Source organism: Planococcus citri, chromosome 4 (assembly GCF_950023065.1).
Source record: "Planococcus citri chromosome 4, ihPlaCitr1.1, whole genome shotgun sequence".
Taxonomy (NCBI): domain Eukaryota; kingdom Metazoa; phylum Arthropoda; class Insecta; order Hemiptera; family Pseudococcidae; genus Planococcus; species Planococcus citri.
This window is the reverse complement of record NC_088680.1, coordinates 46,526,407-46,550,641: the sequence shown is the minus strand read 5'-3', so window position 1 is coordinate 46,550,641 and position 24,235 is coordinate 46,526,407. Positions and strand designations below refer to the sequence as shown.

The window sequence follows — 24,235 nt, the reverse complement described above, 5'->3', positions numbered from 1 at the left end:
TTCTTGCGATAAAAAATTCATTTAAATTATTTTTTTTTCTAAATTTCAGTGAAACTGAAAATCTTAAAGCTAAATTCAGAAATTTTTTCTAATTGATTAAAAAGTAGGTAATAGTTTAAAAATGAAAAAAAAAATTAAATTCACCGCAGTCACTCAAATTAGAAAAAATAAATAAAAAACAAAAGAAAAACAATGAAAAATGAGAATTATATAGGTATGATTTAAAATATTTTTTACCAAAAAAGTGTGCTTTGTTTTCAAACTTTCTGAAAAAAATCTCCACTGACATCTCGAAGTTCAGAAGGCAAACATTCAATGCTAAATCAGTTGAAAATTTTTATAGTTAAATGCACTTTGAAATATTTTAAACCAAATTACTTAATTATGAAAAAAATCTAAGCTGAGTAATCTTGAAGTCACTATCAGAAACGTTTCTTTTTGGTCATTTGGTGAGACACTGAGACTCGTTAAATCACGCGAGTTCGCAAGTAGATACATTGAAAACATCATAGGTGTTAGGTACCTACACCTACCAGACCTGCCTATAATATTATAGATTAGGATGGATTGCGAACTTCTTATTCGTGTTCAGTGAGTTTGATACCCATATTGTCAATTTTCTTTTGCCTTAAAATTGGAAGAGAGGGTGCCTATGGCTCCAAAATTGGGGTTTCAAAAAGTTGCTTAATTTTATATTGTTTTTGGAGGCCCGAATGCAAAATTGCAGGATTGTACCTTTGGCAGTATTGCTTTTTTTGGTGGTTCCGTAACACAAAAACACATTTTTGAGTGTTTTTTGAGCTTTTGAAGATGATCCTTTTCCCGTGAGGCCTTAATACGCCGATAATACGCTGACGTTTCTTACGCCTGAAATACGCCAAAATAACCATGGTAAAATTGTAGAATAATTGTCGTAAATATGACAATTCTTCATACGCTCAAAATACTGCAATATTACAGTGGTATCTTTAGCGTAAATTTGCAGTTGGTACCATCAACGATATTCAGAGTACAAAAGCGAAATTTACAGGCAATAATACGCGGGTAAATTTACGTCAATGATCGACGTAAATTAGAGAACATTTTTTTTTAGGTATCACAAATTCATTAAAAACTTCAATAATTTTCAATTTTCAGTGCATTTTTTCAATTTTTTGGATATGTTTATAACTTATGATGAAAATCGCACATCCCCTTCACTCTGTCCCTATCATTCTAAATTTTCAATTTTTATCGTACCCCTCCCCCCACTCCTTCTGAATATGATGCATTCAAAGGAGGTTTTCTTGTTTAAAAATTGCTGAGACTTTTTTTTCTCAAATTTTGGACAATTTTTTTCAAAATTTTTCGACTCTGATCAAAACTAATCTTGGCGTGGATAGAAAAGATGAAAAAATCCGCCATTTTCCATGACAGAGAGAAAAATTAAAAAATTACTAGGGGCTCCGGCTCCTGGCCCCAACCCCCTGCTCGCACCCTCGCTTTGCTTGGGCTGCTCGTCTGCGTGGGGATGTTAGCACCAAGCCTCAAAAGTATCCAATTTCAATATTTATGTTGCCTTTAGTTAGTCTATCGCTGAACATTACTTTGTGCATTGAAGAAAATATCATGAAAATTTTCAAAAAAATCATTAAAAAAAATTTTTTTCTAATGATTTTTTTGAAAATTAATTCAAATTTAATGTAGTAGGTATAAAAAATAGACAAAATAACACATTTGTCTATTTTTTATACCTACTACATTGAAGAAAATAGAGCATCCAAAAGGACCGCATTTTTTAAATACTCACATCCCCTCATATATTTTGTGGGCAAATTTTATTGTACACTCCTCATCAGATTTTCCCTCAGAGCTCAGGTGGTTATGTTAAACATTTTAGCCTGAGACAAAAATCTGAGCATCAAAGTACCATCATTCAGTTCCCAATAACCAGCTACAAAATGTTCTAAATCAGAAGTGTCTCTACAAACCCACAGGAACGAAAGTAAGGAGGCGTATTCTCCCCCACCCCAGTTGTCAAATTTTTAAAAAAAACGGTAAATTTTGATGGCAAATTTTATCAAAAAATGTACTCTTCACATAAAAAAAAAAACGTTTTTTACTTTTCGAAACTGTGTCATCGTTCAGGCCTATTAGCTTTTCTTTTTCGACATTGAAATTTCTAAAAAAAACCATCATTCGAATTCTAAAATTTTAAACCAAAAGAATCGACTCCTCGCATTGAAAAAACAAAGCCTTTTCACCTATAAAAATACCAAAAAACCAATACATTGATATCCTGATTGAATTTTTTAAATATGTTTCGCACCGCCCCCTTTCTGGGCTTATATCGAGGTTGAGGTGGATATATGAATGCTAAAATCGACTTTAGCGACCCTAAAAACCCCTACTTCGATATCCACATTCAATTTTTCGAAATTGCACGTTTTGCACCCTCTCCCCAAATTGAGGGTTCATTTCAAAATTCTCTTTGGATGGTTCATTTCGAGGTTAACCAATCCTATCAACTCAAAAGCAACCAACTTTTGGGCAGTTGTGCAGCCTCCGGCGAGGTTTTGTTTTCATCTAAGAATTTCAAAAAACTCTGGAAAGAACAGAAATCAAGTTTGGAAATAGATGAATGCCTACTGAAGACCTTCTGGGCTGTTTTTGCCCCACTATCGTGAAATTTTAGGCGTGCCAGTTGAAAAATTACTCATTTGATTGATGTTTCGATTGGGCAAAAATTCACTTTTAACATGCTCTCCGTCTGGAATGATCCAGCAAATTTTAAAATAATCGTAAGTGCAATTTCGTACGTGCACTTTTTCTGTCCCGGGAACAACCACTCAACCAGGGACATGTTGGAAATTCATATATATTTTCATTGGGATTTTTATCAGGCGTTAGAAGGCTTAATTTTTGACGACGAGTAATAGGTACTACAGTAGAGACCTGAAATACGCTTGACAACATTGCAAAATATGTTGTCAAGGTTAATGTTTTCCACCTGTTATAATACCTACCTAACCGCTGGTATTGAATTTATGGCATTACCTATCCTTGAAATTTTCGATTTCAACACTTGTAACCCACAAACACAAAATTTTTCGGGTTATAAAAAATTTTAAGGATAAGGTACAATATTCAGAACACTTTCGAAAATTATTTCAAGCACAGTTTGAATTTGAAATTAGAGCGAAAGTGAAGTATGTTTGATCGAGTACGCTTTGGAGTTAAAGCATGAGACCAAACATTCCTCACGTTGCGTCGCTCCTTGCATTGTAAGATATTTTTCAATGATTATGACCCCCTTTTTGCTCAGTAAATTTTTTTGAAGAGAATTATACTTTCTTTTGCAAATACCTACATCGATAACTAAGCCTCCTAGAAAAAAAACCAGCGACATTATGTTATTTATGTTAACCTAAAACCCTTCGATTCCCAAAATTGGGATTTTTTAGAAAAAAATATGTTCGATACTCGTCATGTACCTACTGTAGAGTTTCCTGTTCCACATCCACTTGATTATGTTGTCAAAGTGTCTTCTCAATCGGGGTTTAGGACTAGGTACAGATATTTTATTTTCATTTCATTCTTTTTGTTCGACGGCTGAATATAAATAAATTTTAAAATTTTCAATTTATGAAAATTTTAAAACAGAAAGGAATTGGATTGAGAAATCCTAGGCTCGACTTCGATCCCTTTTCGAGGCACTGATAATAAAAATTAAAAATTATGATTTATGAACTTTAACTCAATATTATATTATTACCGATTCAATTAATTATAATAGTCCGGCATATGACAATAGGAGTGATTGCACCCCCCCCCCCGATCCTCCGGGACAATATTTTTCTTAAAGGGGACATCCTAAGGAACATTTTAAAGCAAACTTGCCAAAAAAAAAGTTGGCCTTACTTACAAAATGGCGGTCATTTTGATTGACAGGTCAGCCGAAATCGCAGATTTTGCGTTTCAACATAGGACTTGCACGAACTTTTTCAAACTTTACAGAGGTAGATCGAAAGATCATGCAAAAATTTATCACCTGCCAAAATTTCAAGTGCTAAAGTGCGTTTTTCGATTTTTGGTGAATTTTTGAAAATCGAATTTAGGCCAAAAATGAGGAAAAAAATCACAATTTTACCAAATTGACCAAGAAAGCTGAAATTTGGGATACACCCTATTTTTGACATGCCAAATCGATTGGAAACGGTTTCAACTCGTTTTGAGCAGTTCTGGAGCCTCCAGCAGATTTTTTAAACTCGAAATTCCTACAAAATTCCATCAAATTGGAGTTGTAAAGTTGAATTTTATTCTAAAAACCAATTTCAATACGCTACGAAGTACTGCAGGTGAATTTCAAGTCGTTTTGGATCCTCCAGCGACTTTTTGAAAATTCCTGAAGCCTCCAGCAGATTTTTGAAACTTTAAATTTTCACAAAATTTCATCAAATGAAGATGGAAATCTGAAATTTACTCTACACTCCAATTTTAACACCCTTTGAAGACGACTTCAAGTGGGTTCAAGTCATTTTAGGGCCTCCAGCGACTTTTTTGAAAATTACTGGAGCCTCCAGTAGATTTTTGAAACTTGAAATTTCCCCAACATTAATTTATAAAATGGAGTTGGGCAGCTGAAATTTACTTCGCAGATGACATGGTGGTTTCAAATGGTTTTGAAGCTTCCAGCTACCTACTTTTAGGAAATTTCAATTTTCCAAAAAAAACGTCATACAACTTTTCAAAAAGTTGCTGGAAGCTCCAAAACGACTTGAAATTCACCAGCAGTCAACTTCGTAGCTTATTGAAATTAGTTTGCAGAATGAATTTCGACTCTCCATCTTAGTTTGATGATATTTTGGGGAAATTTCAAGTTTCAAAAATCTACTGGAGGCTCCAGTAATTTTCAAAAAAGTCGTTGGATGCTCTAAAATGACTTGAAATCCACCAGAAGACGTTTTCAGAGGGTGTTAAAATTGGAGTGTAAAGTAAATTTCAGCTTTCCATCTCCATTTGGTGAAATTTTGTGAAAATTTAAAGTTTCAAAAATCTGCTGGAGGCTTCAGGAATTTTCAAAAAGTCGCTGGAAGATCCAAAACGACTTGAAATTCACCTGCAGTATTTCGTAGCGTATTGAAATTAGTTTTTAGAATAAATTTTAGCTTTACAACTCCAATTAGATGGAATTTTGTGGGAATTTCGAGTTTCAAAAATCTGCTGGAGGCTCCAGAACTGCTCAAAGCGGGTTGAAACCGTTTCCAATCGATTTGGCATGTCGAAAATAGGGTATATCTCAAATTTCAGCTGTCTTGGTCAATTTGGTAAAATTTTGATTTTTTCCCTCATTTTTGGCCTAAATTCGATTTTCAAAAATTCACCAAAAAATCGAAAAATGCACTTTAGCACTTGAAATTTTGGCAGGTGATAAATTTTTGCGTGATCTTTCGATCTACCTTTGTAAAGTTTGAAAAAGTTCGTGCAAGTCCTATGTTGAAACGCAAAATCTGCGATTTCGGCTGACCTGCCAATCAAAATGGCCGCCATTTTGTAAGTAAGGCTAACTTTTTTTTTGGCAAGTTTGCTTTAAAATGTTTCTTAGGATGTCCCCTTTAAGAAAAATGGCGGTGGGGTGCAATTACTCCTATTGTCATTATGCCGGACTATAATAAGTATTTAATTTGTAAAAAAATAAAAAATCAAAAAGTAAATTGAGACTGAAAACAATGAAAATTTTTAGATTTTTTTTTTTTACTTTGTAGTTCGTAGGTACTCGTAGAGTCGCAGAGGCTAGAAACAGACAGTTCAACTAATCAACTTCACTTCATTAAATTTCAAACATCTCCGATGTTTTGCCTTATCTTTACCTTTGCCTTTGCCTCTGCATAAGCATAATTTAATTTAATTTAATTGATCAAATCAAAAATAGACTTGAAAAATTATTCAGAACCAGATTTCACTGAATGAATTATTCAGACTGACTTCAGTGTTCAGACTTCACTTAAGAACGCTAGTCGCTAACGCTGAAAGTCAGCCTGAAACACTGAACTCTGAAATCACTTCAGAGTTTCAGCGTTAGCGTTCCTAGTGGTTCTAAATGAAATCAAACGACGACCGCTGGCGCATTTAAGCATTCCCTACATCGTTTCAGCAACGCGTACATGCGCGCGCACGCGTATATAAGTAGTTTTCGTTTTCGTCGTTGTTCCGCTGCTTCTATAGCGTTCGAAAACGAATTCTAGCAACCAGCAGCGATGGCGGTGTGGCAGGACAGAAGGCTTAGTAATCGGAAGGTCCAGAGTTCGATCCCCGCTCAATTCCAAATTTTTGAAAATTTTTTTTTACCATAAATTTTTTTTCAAGTGTATTTTATTAATATTATTTTTATTTTTCGAATAGTATGCCGAATTAGGCGAGGCGAAGCCGAGCCGTTCATAATTTATATTTCACTCGATCGACATTACTCCCCTTGGTGAGTTCAGACGGAGGCTGGACATTTACCGTGTATGTAGCACTTGCGGTTGTTTATAAAAAAATTGTACTCACCGAGGCCGAAGGCCGAGGGAAGTTAACCGACATAGTATGAACGACAAAGCGACCAGCGCAACCGAGGCGAAGCCGAGGTGAGCAGACACAACGCCCCCCAACACTAAAAACAGCAATACATACGTGATAAATATCCCTTGTTGCTGAAATGTATGTAGGGAATGGTAAAATGCCGACAGCTGGCACAAAAGAACCTCCGTATAATAATTATCCGTATGCGATTGAACCGTGTTGAACGTTGAATGTTGATAACTGAAATGCATCCGGTTATCAAAATTTTAATTTCAACTTTCATTGCTTTCATTTCAGTTCAGTTTCTGAATTTTCAACTTATTTGAATGATCATTCAAGTCTGTTGTCATTTCTAATTTATTAATTATTCCACAAAGAAATCAAATAATATTTCACGTCGTTTTTCTTTGAATAAAAATGATATTCACTGCCATCAGAAGTTTCAGCACAAAAATCCCTGCATTTAAACCTGTTTCTCATATCATCTTTGACATAGATGGTTTAATTTTAAGTAAGTATTGTTATTTTTAATAAAACACAGAAATTTAACTCTTGCTGTCAATGCTGTTGAAAAATGTTTGAGCTTGACGACTTGTGCTGTCCTAGCGAAAAAAACTTAAGTAAAGTTAATTTGAATTTCGTTGTGTTTCAGAAACCGAGCAATTTTATTATCAAGCAGATAAAACCGTTATCAACCGATATGGTAAAGAATATCCGTGGGAGCTTAGAATGAAAGTATTAGGACGTACTGAACAACAGACAGCTCATATGATTGTCGAAGAATTAAAACTTCCAGTATCGCACAAACAGTATCAAACTGAAGTGAAAAATGTTGTCCTAGATTTGCTTAAAAATGCCCCCTTGATGCCAGGTACGTTGTAATTGAAATATTTTTAGTTTCGATCGTTGATTATTTTCAAACTAATCACTAAATAAATACAGGGGCCGAAAGATTAATCAGACATCTTTATAATAACAAAATACCGATGGCCTTAGCAACAAGCAGTGGAGCAGAAAGCGTCGTAGCAAAGTTCAGTAAATATCAAGATTTGTATAAACTATTCAATCATATCGTTATGGCCAGCTCGGATCCTGATATAAAACAAGGCAAACCTGCTCCCGATGTTTTTCTCGCTGCTGCGAAAAAATTCGCAGATAACCCAGATCCGGAAAAGGTTAATGTTTCCTGCTAATATATTTTCTGTTGTACAGAATTCGTATTAATAGGTTTTATTTCGTTTTACAGTGCTTGGTTTTCGAAGACGCGCCTAATGGTGTACTGGCCGCTGTTAGTGCTGGAATGCAGGTTGTAATGGTGCCTGAAGATTATGTATCGGAAGAAGATAGAAAGAAAGCTACTGTAGTGTTGAAATCGTTGAACGATTTTAAACCAGGACAATTTAAATTGCCACCGTTTTCAGACTGATTGTGATAATGTTAATCTTTGTCGAAGATCGTTGCCATTCGAAAACCGAACCCATGTTTAGTGAGAATCCTTATTTAATATCTCATCTTTCTGTCCTAAATGTAGGTTCTAGTCATGCTTCTTTTCTTCAATCAAAATTTGTGATTTTATATCTTGCTTGAAATATTTTGTCAAAAATACTTCGAAGAACAAAAATACGCGTATTACTGCCTTTTTTCATACAGCAAGACTGATTGATTTATGCTACGTAGAGGGCATGTATGTATGTACTTAAAGTAAGTATAATGACGGTTCAAGGATTAGTATGAGATATTTTTGTTTTGACAATAAGTGAACTATCCACTCATCAATTCAAAACGATTAATTATTGTATTTTTGTGTTAAGATGTTAGTTTTACGATAAGTGGCGTAAGTTACCATGTTTGTAATCGAAATTGTTTTATATTCGCTATGAAGTGGCTTGTTTCGTTTATTTCAAAAGCTAGCATAGATAATTTTCGTTGTTCTTTTATCTTGATTTTGTTCGTTGTTTTACGTAGAAGTTTATTTTGGGATTGTTTAATGGGTTAATTTTTAAATAAATTGTTGATCTATCCATTGATATGCTTTTTAATTTTAATTTAATTACCTGCCATTTTTTTGTTACCAATTTTCTCCAAAAAAAAATGTCATTGAAATTTTATTTTTATAAGCCAAGTAGTAGGTATACACATTTGAATAATTATTTGATTTCCTACTGGTTTCGCCAAATATTATCGATAAATTTTACTGCCTACATTTACCTATACGTGTTTTTACAACACTGTTTTGGTCCAAACTTGTGACGTGGACTCACTGGCACCCTACTGGCACTGTCTGTACCACATATTTACACATATTACATCACATACCATGCCATTAATATTGACCGAAGTAACATTCAACAAATATCAAATTTTTATCAGTTGATCTGAAATATTGGCCAATTTCTTAGGTCTTTGATAAAAATAAGATTCATATTTGGCGTGTATCAAGTGACTGAAAAAGTTTTAATTTTCCTTCTTTTAATTTTTATACGTTTCGAGTTACTTCGTGTCACTCGGGTTATTAAAATGGATAAATATCAGCCGGTTACTCATGTGATTTTTGATTTAGACGGATTACTCTTGAGTAAGTTGTGACGTATATTTTTTTGATCCTTTGAATGCCCTTGAATTAATTTTTCATGCTATTTTTATACTCGTAGATACAGAAACTCTTTATTTTAAATTGGATTCTGCATTATGTGCAAAACACGGTGGAAAATTTACGACTGAAATTAAACGAAAAATTATGGGAACAACGGAGTTACGTTCTGCGGAAATTATCGTCGAAGAATTGAAGTTACCTGTTACTCCTCAAGATTACTTATCACAATTGAAACAGTCGGCGATGGAGCATATAACTGAAGTGGATGTGATGCCGGGTAATTGTAAATAATTTTGCCTCGAATCGTGTCCGATTCAGTAACCTGATTTTAATTTTTAAAATACTTTCACCTTACTGATTTATTACAATACGTTTTCTGTTGCAGGAGTTGATGAGTTATTTCAGCATTTACATGAAAATAATATTCCATTTGCCATCGCTACCGGTTCATCTTATCAAATATACCTAAAGAAAGTACAAAAACATGAGAAATTATTTTCATTAGTCGACCACATAACAGCTGCTAGTTCAGATCCTGATGTTAAAAATGGTAAACCTGCTCCTGATGTGTTCCTAGTTTGTGCAGATCGATTCAAGGATAAGCCACATCCGAGTAAAGTAAGCATTTAAGAGTCCAACGGTCTTTCATTGAATATCAACTTGAATTTTTATGTAAATTTTGTACAGAAATACTTCGGTTTTTTTTTTTTTTTTTTTTTAGTAAATACCTGCCTATTTTAAAAATTGGTATTTTTTTTCAGTGTTTGGTTTTTGAAGATGCTCCAGCAGGCGTTACTGCTGCTGTTAGTGCCGGAATGCAAGTCGTAATGGTGCCAGATGAAGATTATATTACTGATGATTTAAAACGAGACGCAACTGTGGTTCTAAAATCATTGAAAGATTTCCGTCCCGAGTGGTTTGGTCTCCCTCCTTATCCTGAAAAGAAAGAATAATAAATACTTCTCGATTTTATAATACTTTAAGCATGGATTTACTCACTCTTTCATTAAATAATTTATTATGAATTTTCCTTTTTTTTTTTTACAATCTAATTAAATTTCTTCTCATTTCTCCGAACTACTTGACTTTTTTTTTTTTTTTTTTAATGAAAAGTTGAGAATTAAAAAATAAAAACGATTTTAATTTAATTTGACGAGAATCATGTGGCGTTTCTCATATCACACAATACTTGTTGTACCTACCTGTTTATCGTGGTCACATGCTCGTGTAGTATAAGTACCCCTTGCTATCATGGGATAGACTGTACTTATTACATGAATTCGAAGAGCTTACGTCAGAGAATAAATCTAGAGTGGGAAATGGAAAAGTTTATGACGCTAGGTACTTACCTACCTAGCGACAGTATGTTTTTATTCGATGTAATAGTAAGAACGTGTGATATATGTTCGACCGTTTTTTTTTTTATCTTTTATTATTCAATTTGTAATGTAAAATGTTTCTAATTCGAATGATTAATTAAACTATTTTTCAATGATCTAATATTTCGTGTCGTGAAAGTTAATTTGCTCAAAGGAACATGTTTTTCTGATCGATTCGAGTATTGGATCTAATGGAGTAAGTCATATTTTCGAGTACACTGGCATGGCTGGGACTTGATCCCATGCCAGTTCCGGTCAGAATATAGGTCTTATTTCATAGTTAGGTTTAGAGATAGCCAAGGTAAATGGCTCCGTTAAAATCTGAGTACGAAATATCCAAGGTAATGGTTTAGTGGTTAGATTCAATTAGATAGTCTAGTTAAAGACTTAATAGGACCTAATTAATAAAATAAGATGATCTCGGAGTAGATCTATTAAGACAGTACCATCTATTTTCTCCCTTGAGGTTGAAATGTACGTAATTCTTAGCTAATTACAATTCGAATTATATAATTAGGACAAGTCCAAAACATGATTGTCGTTTTGATAGGCTCTGCCTATTTTGTAAATAATGTGTAAATCTCCTCTCTCTTTTGGTTTCTTGCTTGTTAATTCGAATCATATTATCATTATTTTCAATAGAGCTTAATTTTATGTTGATAGGTAGGTTTCCTTTTATCCTAAATACCCATCCCAATAATCCAATATGTGAATCCTTTTATACCTACAACACTCGCTCCTCTCCCTAGTCTAAAAATATTCATCAATTTCCTAATACCTATCCAACATAAAATTAAAATGGCGCCCAACGTGGGGCTAGGGCTTAGTGTGTGTAAGTAGGTTTAATTACCTAATTAAAATTATTAATTTTCGATCTTCTCGTGTCAAAATTCCATTTGAACATGTGGTTCAAATTTTAACATGAAAATAGGATTCGAATAACAAATAGGCCTAGATTAGTTTTATCTCGTTATCGCAATGTGCCATTCTCTCGCCTATAGGAAAGTTCGGTCAGTCTCGGATAGGTAGGTACTGAATTGGTAGGTACCTATCTTCCTAGGGGTATTTGCGTGTGAGAGAGAATGTTTTAACTCGTGCATAATTGTACTAGCCTTCTAACGCGATAAAATTGTAACAGAAAAGTACCAGACCATCGAATGCAACGAGTACCAACGAGAAACGAACGAGATAACGATTACTCTTCAGCTGCTACAAAGTACCAGAATTGCTTAGCATTAGAAATAAAACATGTTACAACTAGATTTACGTTCAAGTACGTTGTATTGCTATGGCAAGGCAGGGTTTGAGTAATAAAGGCCGCTAAATTATTTTCCCCTCTCCCGCATATGTTCGAATACCCGAGTGTTTGAAATATGCCTTAGTATTAGTATGTGTTTTTATAAGAAAATCATCAGAAAATCAAATAAAAAAATTACGTGTAGAAAAATCGACACTCGCGTCGACTAAATTCCAAGAATCGTAGGATATTTTTTTCTAGGTATTGTTATTGTGATGTCGAGTCGCCATTTTGTAATGCTTATCTCTATTGTCTATTTCCAAACGATCGCAGTGTTTTGATACAAGCTCTTTGAGTATTCTTTCTACTTTCATTCGATGAACATAGTTGATTTTGCGTCGCGTAATTTTTCATCTATTTATGCTTTGTTTTTTGCGATTTTTAATTCGAATAAATGATGCGATCGTGTAATTAATGAGTAATTGATTAACGTAAAGGATTTTGTGGAGTTAAGTGCGATTTATTCGTGTTATTGTTCGATTTCGGTATCTCATCAGATCCAGCCGTATACGTTGTCTTTGTTTACCTTTTGGAATCGCTTGTTTTCGTATTGATATTTACTATGACTTCGATTGAGGTAAAGATTTTGGAATTTTGTCTAGATATGTGTTGTATTTTTCTTTTGTGTATATTTGTGTAAGCTCAAAAGTATTTTACGTGCCAAAATTGGTTATGAGAATAACCTGGCGCCTGACGTGAGTATTTGTTTCCTTTTAGATTTGTTTCATGCACGTCAGGTATTTTTGAGCTGTTAGGTTAGTTTGTGTTAATGTTAGAGTAGAATTCGAATGTAAAACCATTACCTAAGGATTCGAATAGTTAGGGAACTAGGTTCAGTTAGGGATTTAGTTAGTTAGGGATATTCTGACCGGAACAAGCCATTGGTGTGCTTGAATCTCCATTAATTCGATTTGTATACAGTGAATAGTGAAGAAGAATTCAACGTTGCTGATATCGACGATTCGATTGTAGACATTCGATCATTCGATCCAGCTATCATCAACTTTACGATAAATAGTAGTGATATTAACCTCGAAATTTCGAATAACGAAGAAAGCGACGATTCTGTTCAAACGATAACCGAAGCAGACGATTCAATTGAACGAGAACTTCGCGGTATTCGAGACCAGTTTAACGAAACTCGATCCAATTTCTCCGACGACGAATTCGAATTACCTAAAAAGTCCAGAAAATCTCGCAGTTTGTCGAATTCATCATCATCATCGATTGCTTCTGCATCTCCGACTTCGATTACAAATAAATTTGAATTATTATCAACTGAAGAAAAGAAGAGCAAGCGTCAGTCTCGTCATCGTAGAAGAGCTAAACTTTTCTCTCCAGTTGGCCCACATTTACGTGCGATTTCACATCCGCCTGGTTTCTATAAAGAAACAAAACCAACATTTCGACCTCGTACAAAAAAGACGTACGATTCTAACGACAGTGATTATCACGAAGTTCGCGAAGAAATACCTGTTGAAGAAATTGCTGAAGTATTCGACGAAGTCATGCAAGCTGAACTCGAGGAGTTGAGAGCTAAGTACGCTGATTTGCAAGCGACTGAGAAGTCTCTTCGCGAGAGATTGAATACTCGAGAATCTCTCCAGAATGATCCAGTTCCAGGAACGTCAACTGGAACCGGAGGTGTCTCTGCCAAACAATTATGTGATATATTGGCTGTTAATAATAGTACTTTTGCCGAAGAAGTTGCTAAACAATTCTCTATCTACGTACCACAACCTCAACAACAAGGTGGACGTGGTGGTGGAGGTGGAAGTCGAAATCAAGACTTCGTTCCTCAACCTACTTGTTTGATAATACCGAAACGCAACTATAATTTAGCAGCTGATAGCGAAGAGCTTTCTTTCGGTATTCCTGGTACTAGATCATTATTGAAAATTTCACCAGTTGTATTTTCCAGCGTCGATAATTCGAATCACAACAAAGCTACCAAAACAATTCTTCAAAATGCTCGTTTGAAATCTTGGACAGCTGGAAAAGACCATCGTTGTGTCGAAGAATTCATTGTAGAATTCGAAAACGAAATTCGTCAACTAGTTAAAACCAACCAAGAATACAATATTGGATTCGATCATTTTCTCGATTCTCCAGATTTATTGAATTTCAAGAAACAAATGAAAGTAGATACTCCATGGCATGAGAATGCGATCAAATTGATTCAAATGTATTCGAATGTTCGTGAGCATTCTAATGAATTAAAATGTTTCAATGAGAGTGTCAAAAAACCTCAACAGAGTGCTGTCGATTATGCCACTTTTTGGTTACGTCGTTTACATTGGAACTCCTCGGTAGAAGCGAAATACGTATCTGAAGTTTTATTGGAAGACAATAAAATTGGAATGAAATATCGAGAAATTTTCAAAGAGTGTTCACCAACCGACTCTATTGAAGATTTAATTGAAAAAATTACGAAACTTGAATTCTCCGGTACTTCTAAAGAAAAGAATATTGACGCATCTTCGTATTATCATCAAGTCACGAAACCTATGCTTGACAAAGAGAAGAAATCATATTCGAATAAAGATGGTTCAAGTTCCAGTAAAAGTTCCAGTGGTTCCAGTTCGAATAAAGAGCCACCAAAGCCATTTTCGAATAAGCCGAATCCTTTTGAAAAGTTTAAAAAGGGTCAGCTGCTCAAATACGTCAGTTCAAAAGATGGCAAATACCAATTGAAGAAAATTGAGAGCATAAAGGAAGTAGAAAATGAACCTAATGCTCAAATTTACATCATCGATCAAAATCATCAATTAGCCGATTACGTGAAGCCGAAAGAAAATGAACCAGAACCTGAAGGTGAAGCTTTCGATTGTGAATTCGATCCAAATGATTTAAACTACTGAAAGGTGCTACCAAAGGTCGCAGTAGTACCTTCACTCGAGTCAAGCCGACCAAAAAGTTCACTTTACCGAATGCTTCCATTGTAAATACCAAAAATGCACCGATTGTACCACCAGTTATTCCAGAAATTCCAAAACAGAAAGAACCAGTTTATTTGTTTTGTGATGGAATACTTTACATCGGTAGCAACGTCATGTTCCGTTTCTTGCGTCAATATGATAAGAAACCCGCTTGTAATTTGGAAAATTACAAATTAGTTGGTGACAATTTAACTGCTAAAAAAGTCAATCAGTTATTCGATGAACACACCTTCGATATTCCGCCCGGCGTCGAACATGCAATTATCCATCTAGGATTGCAAGAATCAATATTCAAGAAGCTTGATAGTTCGATTTTCCAAATGGAATTGGAAAAATTGATCATGCGATTACGTGATAATTACCAACTTAAGCACATTGTTCTCGCTTTGATCGCTCCGACTAACTTTGCTGTTCCAACAGTAGAATATTGGGAAACTCTCGAAGAAGTAAATAAAACGATTTACTTTACAGCAGGCAAGCAAGATAAATGCCTGTTTTGGAACGCGTTTTCTCCATTTGTAAAACGTAACGAACTAATTCCAAATGAAAAGCGATGGTTTAAATACGTGGCTGAAGGAAATATCTTGTACGATATAAAACGAGAATTATATCAAGGTGGCGTTAATCCGAAGACCGCTAAAGCAGATTTGGCAGGTTGGAAAATATTCGAATTAAATAAACTACAATACGAAATGTGTAGCTTTATGAAGAAATTTTGCCATATCAACATATTCGAATCTACAAAGCCACAACCTAAAGATGAAAATCTCGATCATCTTTATGGACGTACAGATGCTCCAGTGGTATTCAATTTGAATGACAGCATCATCGACGTATTACAACCAGTCGATATTGAGTATTCGAATAAAGACATTTCACCTAAAATCAAAGTTCAATTTGGCAAAATTGAGATCGATGCTCTGATTGATAACGGGTGTTCGCACGTTCTAATGAACGAAAACGCTTACGAGCGTATATTAGCAGAATATCCAGAATACAAGAAGAGCGAAGTGAGAGCTGAAGGGATGGGCCAGAAGTTTACATTGGCTGCTACAAAATCACATCCTAAGATAAATAAAATGGCATATTTATCAATCAGCTTTCCTACTCAAAAGCCAAATAAGAGCGTCTATAACATTCAAGTATTCATTGTTAAAGACCTCAACGCTCAGCTTATCATCGGTCGCAACCTAATGCGAGCATTCGAAATGGTCATCTTTACGGCGAAAAATTATATCGAATTAACAGATCCTGCCAATACTTCCGGTAAAAATCGAACGTTCACGATTCCGTATCAAGAAGCTGAAAAAGTTCCAGTCAATTTCGAATTAAAACCTGATCCTAAACAACAGCCGTTAAAAGAGGTTCATTTCATCAACTTCATCAAACCAGAAGAAATATTTTCGATTAGCGAGAATCCTGAGTATGTCATCGAAACTGAGCTTCGTTACAAAATCGAAGAAGCTGTCGAAGGCACCGAATTATCTCAAAAACACAAAGGTACGTTGCGTAAACACCTATATAACAATTATGAGCCATTTGAAAACAGGATAGGTCTATGTAATTGTTACGAGCATAGGTTTGCCTTTGTGGGAAATAAACTTCCCCCTCCTCATAAAGTTTGGTGTAAAACCAGGCCTATTCCACATCGATATGAAGATGGAGTCCACGAAATCATCCAAAAGTGGAAAGAAGAGGGAAAGGTAGTTGAAAGACAGTCTCCTTATAAATTAGGATTAGTATACGTTGACAAAGGAGGTGGTAAAGTTCGAATCTGTCTTGATGGTCGTCCATTGAATGAATTTATCTATCGTCATTCTACAGAACCTCCGAACATAAACCATATGCGTATGAAGTTCAAAGACGCAAACTACTTTACGATATTCGATTTCAACAATGGTTTTATGCAAATCAAAGTAGTCGATGACCAACAATGCGTTTTATCATTTACTGTCGATGGCATTCCATTAGTCATGACAGTAGTTGGTTTTGGTACGGAGGATTCCCTTGCAGCATTTGTCTACGCTCTGAGATTGGTACTCCGCGGATGTGAAGATTTCACAGGAGTTTACGTAGACGATGTAATTATCTATTCGAAGACAATAGAGGAGCATCTTGAGCATATTCGAATCTTTCTCGAAAAAGTCAAAGCTGCAGGAATGACTTTAAATCTCCGTAAGACACAGTGGTGTCGAAGAAAAATAAAATATTTGGGAATGATCTTTTCTGACGAAGGCGTACAGGTAGATCCAGAAAAGATAGAACCGATATTGAACTTTGAGCTTCCCAAAGACGTAAAGTGCCTCCAGCAGTTTCTCGGTATGTTTCAGTACTACCGAGAATATATGCCAAGAATCAGCCTGCTGTGTGAGCCTTTATATGCGATGATTGCTAAAAAAGGTGTTTTCATTTGGACTGAAGAGAACATCCAATGTTTCAATTTATTGAAACAAGAATTAGCCAATGAAACCCTTCTCACTTACCCTGACTTTTCCAAGCCCTTCTATGTGTATACTGATGCGTCTACGAAGGCAATTGGAGGTGTTGTTATGCAACCGAATAGAAAGAATGGGAAAGAGCTTATGATGCCGATAGCTTTTACTTCCAGAGTCTTAAAAGGATACGAAAAATCCTACTCTGTGATGGAGCTAGAATTATTAGCCGTTGTACATCTATTGGCTAAAAATTATTATTTGCTCGCTGGAAATGAGGTGAACTTGTATACTGACAACATAGCAGTCACCTATTTAAAGAAAAATCAATTACTTCCGAATAGAATTATAAAGTGGTTACTTTATCTGGATAATTTTCGTATCAATATTCGTCATATTGCTGGAGCTGATAATTCGATCGCAGATTTTTTGTCTCGCTATTCATTTAACATCACTGAAAACGATAAGAATTTCACCATATTTCTATTCGATTATGTAACACCGAAGTGTTTGTATACTGAATTTCGAAGACTTCGTTCGATTCAAAATAATGATACAGCAGTTCAAAATTGGATCGCAAAAGCACCAGAACGAGTTCGAATTGATGATGATTTAAAATTGATTGTTTTCCAAAATCAAAATGACCAAGAATGGAGAATTTTTATTCCAAGTAATCTCCAACTTGATATCATTAACCATTATCATTATGACTATGGGCACGTTGGAATTACAAAATTAATTCGAATCATTCGAAGGCATTTTGACTGGCCTGGACTGACATCTCAAGTGCAACAATACGTTAATGGTTGTATATCTTGCCAGGTATCAATGCGAACTACGTCAAGAATGTATGGTCCAATTCAATCGATAACATCTGACAATTTTAATCACATTCTTTGTCTGGATAATTTTGGCCCGATTCCATCGAGTACAGCTGGTGTTGACCATGTATTCGTAATAGAGGATCATTTCACCAAATACGTTAGACTTTACCCAATGAAAGTCGTGACCTCTACGAATATCATTGATCGAATGGAAAAATGGATGGCTGAATTTGGTTGCCCAAAGATCATTTTAAGCGATAATGGACCGCAATTTTCTTCAAAACTATGGAGAAAATATTGGCTCAAAAAGAATGTTCAAATACGTTATACATCGCGTTATACGCCAAATTCGAATCCTGCCGAACGCATAATGAGCACATTAGGTTCAAGTATTCGAAAATACCTCAGTGATAAGCAAAAAGCATGGTGTCGTATTATTCCTGATATTGAGCGAAAACTCAATTACACTGAGAGTGCTGTGACTGGATGTATTCCCTATGAAGCAGTTAAAGGTAGACTCGTTCCTGATCCACTCGTTGAAATTGTAAAGAAACGGAAATTACCTGAAAATCTCCATCAGAAGATATTCGATAATCAACGTAAAGAAATCGAGAAAAGAAGAGAATATTTTAGCAAAGTTCATCCTCCAGTTCGATTAAAAGAAGGGGATCGTGTCTTCGTAAAAAACCGAGTCCAATCTTCGAAAGAAAAAGGTGTCGCCGCTAAACTGTCTCATCAGTGGAAAGGTCCTTATAAAATAGTCAGTAAACCTTGGATCAACGTTTACGAGTTGGAAGACGAAAATAGACCCGGCTACATCATTCGTGAGAACATTAGACATCTGAAAAAATACGACAAGGCAACTGATGATCCAGAAACGCCTCCTATAGAGTAGTGTCTTAAGTCTCGTCTTGTCTTAGCCTTCTTTTCTCCCTCTCTCTTTTTTATTTATATTTTAGCATTATAAAATAGTTTGTATTCGAATAAAAAAGTCTCATAGAATTATTCTAATCTATGAAAAATGGTATTTTAATTTGTTCACAGAATAACATGTACGCGAGTTGTCTCGAGGGACACGTACATCCTCTAAAGAATCAACAAATGCAGAACATCGCTGCTCATACTTGCACAGCAGATGACCTTGATCTACGAGTAATGTACGTACGTGGAAAACAGCAGCGGACATTATTGATTGTTTTCCAAGAGGTCACCTGTCCGATTAAAACAACCATCCGCCGCTATTTCGATCGTCTCAATCTTCATCCTGAACTGGCAGAGTACTACAGAGAGAGCGAATTTCAACGAATCGAGCTGTATATCAGAGAGTATCTCTTAACCATCTTGGCTGCTGATCTGATAAAAGGTTTCAAGCGCTGCGTCATATCCGATCCGGCTCCGAGGCTATCTGAACAGGTGTCTTCCGTTGCGGTTGAGATCATTAATTTACGATCGTTCTTAGTTGACTCAATCACCTCGCTTTGGGTACCTCCGCCTCCTCTCGCTCGTCCGAATCTTTCGATAAATATACGAAGAGCCTTCTCTGTCGACGATTTGAATCTGCCACCGTACGTAATTCCCGCCGTTCATGTTGAAAATGCTGAAGAAGTCATCGCTCCTATTCGAATTCCAGCAAACGATAACGTCGCAATTGCTCAGTCTGCCGAAGAGAACTCCGATAATGTCTTTGATACGACTGATGGTGACGATGACGATGTGTTCGAATCAAACTCCGAGAAACTAAATAAAACATTCCACGATCTCAACGTTACTCTTTCCGAAGACGATGTTCGAATGATCAATTCAACGAAACGAGAATTATTCGTCAGCCTTACTCGATGTGATACGAAGAAATCTGAGCTGAAAAGCCCAGATGAAAGTTTGCCAGAAGCCAAACGTCATGAGCCCGAAGTGTTGCCTAAGCCACCGAAATCAGTAACATTTCACTTTGCTGAAGGTGAACTACCATCTCATCGATTAGTCACGCCCGACGAACCGCTACCTTTCACTCTTGAAAGCATGTTGGCCCAATTGAAGGCAAATTCGGATAGCGCACCTTCAAATTCATATTTGGTACCTCCAGTAATTGCATCCTCAAGTGATCACATCTTCGTTCGACCGCCGACTTCAGATGCTGAGAATGAAAAATGCAACAATAAATCCGAGAATTCATCTGATAACAAGAAGCCTGTCGATTCGAATGATGTTGAAAATGCAGTCACTGATAGACCTAGTAATTCGAATGTTCCAGCGGTGATTTCTGCAGCAGTTCCAGTCATCCCTACCAACGATCGTGCTTATCTTCGAGTAACGTTTCCACGGTTCAATTACGCCGAAATCGATGGCAAACAATACTTCGCTCGTGATCTTATCGATTCGAACAAAATCCCAGAGCAGAGATTCAAGACATACGTTCCGCCTTTTTATCCGAGAAATTATATACTTATGGCATTCGAATGGAACGGTCCAGATTTTTCTTCACTCTACTTACGTCTCTGGAATGGCCTCAATAGAGGAACCACCGTTAATTACCATATTGTGGTACCGATTTTCCCACGTTATGTGCGTAGACAGACGTTTGAGTGGCCTCGTACCCGAGTTGAAGCTTTATGCTGGAGAAACCACTTGAACTTTGTGCGGAAAACGGTTTCTGAAGAAATTTTTCCTCACGAGTACGTCGATTTCCCGAGATGGAGCTACGAAGACAGGAACCTGGAGGTGAATCATCTTCTCACCATACTCGGTAATGTACGTGGCCAGGAATTGGAAATAAAATTTGATGCGACGTTGCCAGTTTCGTTAATTAGCCAAGACGCCGTCGACAATTTAACACCTTTTGTCGATTTTCAATTCACCGAGTTACAACATCCACGCGCCACATACGTACCGTGGAAAGATTTTGTTCGAGTGCTTTCTCACAAACGTACTACCGTTCCGATTCGATTAACCCCTAATATCAGATGGCATGTCGAAGAAGAACATTTGTTCAATTGTTATGTCGCCGATTTCCCTGTATCCAGAGGACGTGATCCAAAGTTAGGAACGATAATTCTCGGAAGACAATTGATTCCGCACATTAATCGATTTGACCCAGATAAATTGGATATGTCGATCATGGGTCCTGAGGAGAATCGAAGGTTGCGATCAATTCGTTGTAAAGAAAAGGTCCCAGAGATTCGAATTAGGGGATTAATGCGAACGTTACGGGAAGCGACTCCTGATGACATCAGGGCTGAATTCGAACCTGTTCAGAATTATTGCATCGAGAAGATCAAAGGTTGCCGTTATGACGAAGATTATGTCGACTTTTAATTCGATTTTTGTGTTTCTTCTTCTCGTGTATTTTGTACGTGTTCCTCGTTGTGAATTTTGTGTACTGTTTATCGATTGCGACTAAATCTACCCGGATATGACTCTGTAAATATGTTATTTTTATTTTTTCTTTTTTATTCGAATTATTGTTATTGGTGTTTAGTTCGATTTGTTTTGTTTTGTTTTTGTTTAAAAATCTGATCATTGAATAATTTTTCCTTATGGAGGTTTTGTAAAATAGTTTATTAGATTTTTCATTTGTCATTCGATTTATCATATCAGTAGAAAAATTATTGTATTTCTGTTTCTTACTTGTGTAGTCTAGCGTTTCCTTTTCCTACTCGGCGATTTCTTCCTTGTCGGGGGGAGAGTTTATGTAGTATAAGTACCCCTTGCTATCATGGGATAGACTGTACTTATTACATGAATTCGAAGAGCTTACGTCAGAGAATAAATCTAGAGTGGGAAATGGAAAAGTTTATGACGCTAGGTACTTACCTACCTAGCGACAGTATGTTTTTATTCGATGTAATAGTAAGAACGTGTGATATATGTTCGACCGTTTTTTTTTTTATCTTTTATTATTCAATTTGTAATGTAAAATGTTTCTAATTCGAATGATTAATTAAACTATTTTTCAATGATCTAATATTTCGTGTCGTGAAAGTTAATTTGCTCAAAGGAACATGTTTTTCTGATCGATTCGAGTATTGGATCTAATGGAGTAAGTCATATTTTCGAGTACACTGGCATGGCTGGGACTTGATCCCATGCCAGTTCCGGTCAGAATATAGGTCTTATTTCATAGTTAGGTTTAGAGATAGCCAAGGTAAATGGCTCCGTTAAAATCTGAGTACGAAATATCCAAGGTAATGGTTTAGTGGTTAGATTCAATTAGATAGTCTAGTTAAAGACTTAATAGGACCTAATTAATAAAATAAGATGATCTCGGAGTAGATCTATTAAGACAGTACCATCTATTTTCTCCCTTGAGGTTGAAATGTACGTAATTCTTAGCTAATTACAATTCGAATTATATAATTAGGACAAGTCCAAAACATGATTGTCGTTTTGATAGGCTCTGCCTATTTTGTAAATAATGTGTAAATCTCCTCTCTCTTTTGGTTTCTTGCTTGTTAATTCGAATCATATTATCATTATTTTCAATAGAGCTTAATTTTATGTTGATAGGTAGGTTTCCTTTTATCCTAAATACCCATCCCAATAATCCAATATGTGAATCCTTTTATACCTACAACACTCGCTCCTCTCCCTAGTCTAAAAATATTCATCAATTTCCTAATACCTATCCAACACTCGAAACGTGTACTTTTGCACTTGTACTGATGCCCAAACAAGTACATATTTAACGACTAAGCGATCATACAAACACATTCAACAAGCTCCTAATCTGTATCGATGAACTTGAAATTTCTTTCATTCATTAATTAAAAATCCGATAGCGTTGTCTATTGTTGAAAACAAATAAGATTGTATGTACAATTGTCAGTCCCGACACGTACCTAGTTCCAACAACACAATTTTTCTCTTTTCAACTAAACTTTTTCGATTTGTAATAATTATGGATAACTTTAAGCCAGTTACTCATGTGATTTTTGATTTAGATGGTTTACTTTTGGGTGAGTTATTATTATTTTATTCTTTCGAGGGTTGCGAGTACGTTTGAATTGATCATTTGTAGTTTTACAGATACCGAAAGTATATATTTTAAATTAGACTTTCAAGTATGTGCGAAATATGGTAAAGAATTTACTCACGCGATTAAAGAAAAATTACTCGGGACGACGGAGTTTCGTTCAGCCGAGATAATTATCGAAGAATTAGATTTACCTGTGACTGTTCAAGAATATGTAGATCAGGTGAAAAAAATGCTGTTGGAGGTTGTGAGTAACGTTGACTTGATGCCAGGTGATTATTTTTTCTCAGACATTGATGATTAGACCTGTCCTGCTGAAAAGAGAAAGAAATAATTCAACAATAATTTTAATGTTTCAGGAGCTGAAAAATTAATGCGGCATTTAAACGAAAATAATATTACATTTGCCGTTGCTACCGGCGCTAGTTATCAAATGTATCTTTTAAAAATACAAAAAAATGAAAAATTATTTTCATTAGTTGATCATGTAACCGCCGCCAGTTCAGATCCTGATGTTAAACATGGTAAACCAGCTCCTGATGTGTTTCTAGTCTGTGCAGAACGATTTAAAGATCAGCCTCATCCAAGCAAAGTAAGAAACATCAACTTAGGCATGTAAGAACTGATTCGTTTTGAAGATTCTGAAAAATATTATTGAATATTTTTTTCTTTTATTACAGTGTTTGGTTTTTGAAGATGCTCCAGGCGGTGTCATTGCTGCAGTTAGAGCCGGAATGCAAGTCGTGATGGTGCCAGACGAATACATCTCCGATCACCTGAAACAAGAAGCGACTCTGGTTCTCAAATCCTTGGAAGATTTCCGTCCGGAATGGTTTGGTCTCCCTCCTTATCCAGAACTCAAAGGATAAATTGCCTGATTCATAAACATATATTTTCAATCAAGTATTCGATTTTAACCTAATGAAGTTATATTTGCATCCGTAAATGTTTTTTTACTTCTAATGTAAGACTGTACAGAATTTTTATTAGCAGATTTTTGGGACAACTTTTTCTTTGTGCATTGTATTCTTTTATTAATGGCCCAGTCTGGTGATTTGTTTTCTTAGACGAGGTTAACATGCGTTCAGTGTTTAATAAATTGTTGATTAACTGAAAATTGTGGAAATTGTTTCATTTCCTCCCTCCCCTCCCCTCCCCACGGCCCAACGTTTTATAGATTGGCCTTACGTTTTGAAAAATTGAATCAAGAAGTTTTTTTTTTTTTTTTTTTTTGAGGACATGAATGTACCTACAATAAGTAACAC

General features: G+C 35.7%; 4 protein-coding genes across 5 annotated transcripts; all 4 read left to right on the top strand.

Annotated features, from left to right (window-relative positions):
• The first annotated feature begins 6,732 nt into the window (after positions 1-6,732).
• Positions 6,733-8,567, top strand: LOC135845491 (probable pseudouridine-5'-phosphatase). Its single transcript, XM_065364073.1, has 4 exons — positions 6,733-7,051; positions 7,193-7,411; positions 7,483-7,715; positions 7,787-8,567. Exons 1-4 carry the CDS (start codon positions 6,958-6,960, stop codon positions 7,964-7,966), a joined length of 726 nt encoding a protein of 241 aa, XP_065220145.1. The 5' UTR covers positions 6,733-6,957; the 3' UTR covers positions 7,967-8,567.
• Positions 8,568-8,779: 212 nt separating this feature from the next.
• LOC135845492 (pseudouridine-5'-phosphatase-like) lies at positions 8,780-10,158 on the top strand. The gene is made up of 4 exons (XM_065364074.1): positions 8,780-9,115; positions 9,192-9,410; positions 9,519-9,751; positions 9,895-10,158. The coding sequence occupies exons 1-4, from the start codon at positions 9,058-9,060 to the stop codon at positions 10,084-10,086; spliced, it is 702 nt and encodes a 233-aa protein (XP_065220146.1). The 5' UTR covers positions 8,780-9,057; the 3' UTR covers positions 10,087-10,158.
• A 136-nt stretch (positions 10,159-10,294) lies between these two features.
• LOC135845488 (uncharacterized) lies at positions 10,295-21,962 on the top strand. Its single transcript, XM_065364070.1, has 2 exons — positions 10,295-12,386; positions 19,049-21,962. The coding sequence occupies exons 1-2, from the start codon at positions 12,372-12,374 to the stop codon at positions 21,311-21,313; spliced, it is 2,280 nt and encodes a 759-aa protein (XP_065220142.1). The 5' UTR covers positions 10,295-12,371; the 3' UTR covers positions 21,314-21,962.
• Positions 21,900-24,087, top strand: LOC135845489 (pseudouridine-5'-phosphatase-like). Of its 2 annotated transcripts, none has more exons than XM_065364072.1 (4): positions 21,900-22,037; positions 23,016-23,242; positions 23,330-23,562; positions 23,651-24,087. In XM_065364072.1, the coding sequence occupies exons 1-4, from the start codon at positions 22,033-22,035 to the stop codon at positions 23,837-23,839; spliced, it is 654 nt and encodes a 217-aa protein (XP_065220144.1). In that variant the 5' UTR covers positions 21,900-22,032; the 3' UTR covers positions 23,840-24,087. The 2 variants fall into 2 exon arrangements, with proteins under 2 accessions (XP_065220144.1, XP_065220143.1); XM_065364071.1 differs by lacking the exon at positions 21,900-22,037 and adding an exon at positions 22,055-22,953 and having other exon boundaries at positions 23,024-23,242.
• Positions 24,088-24,235: the final 148 nt, after the last annotated feature.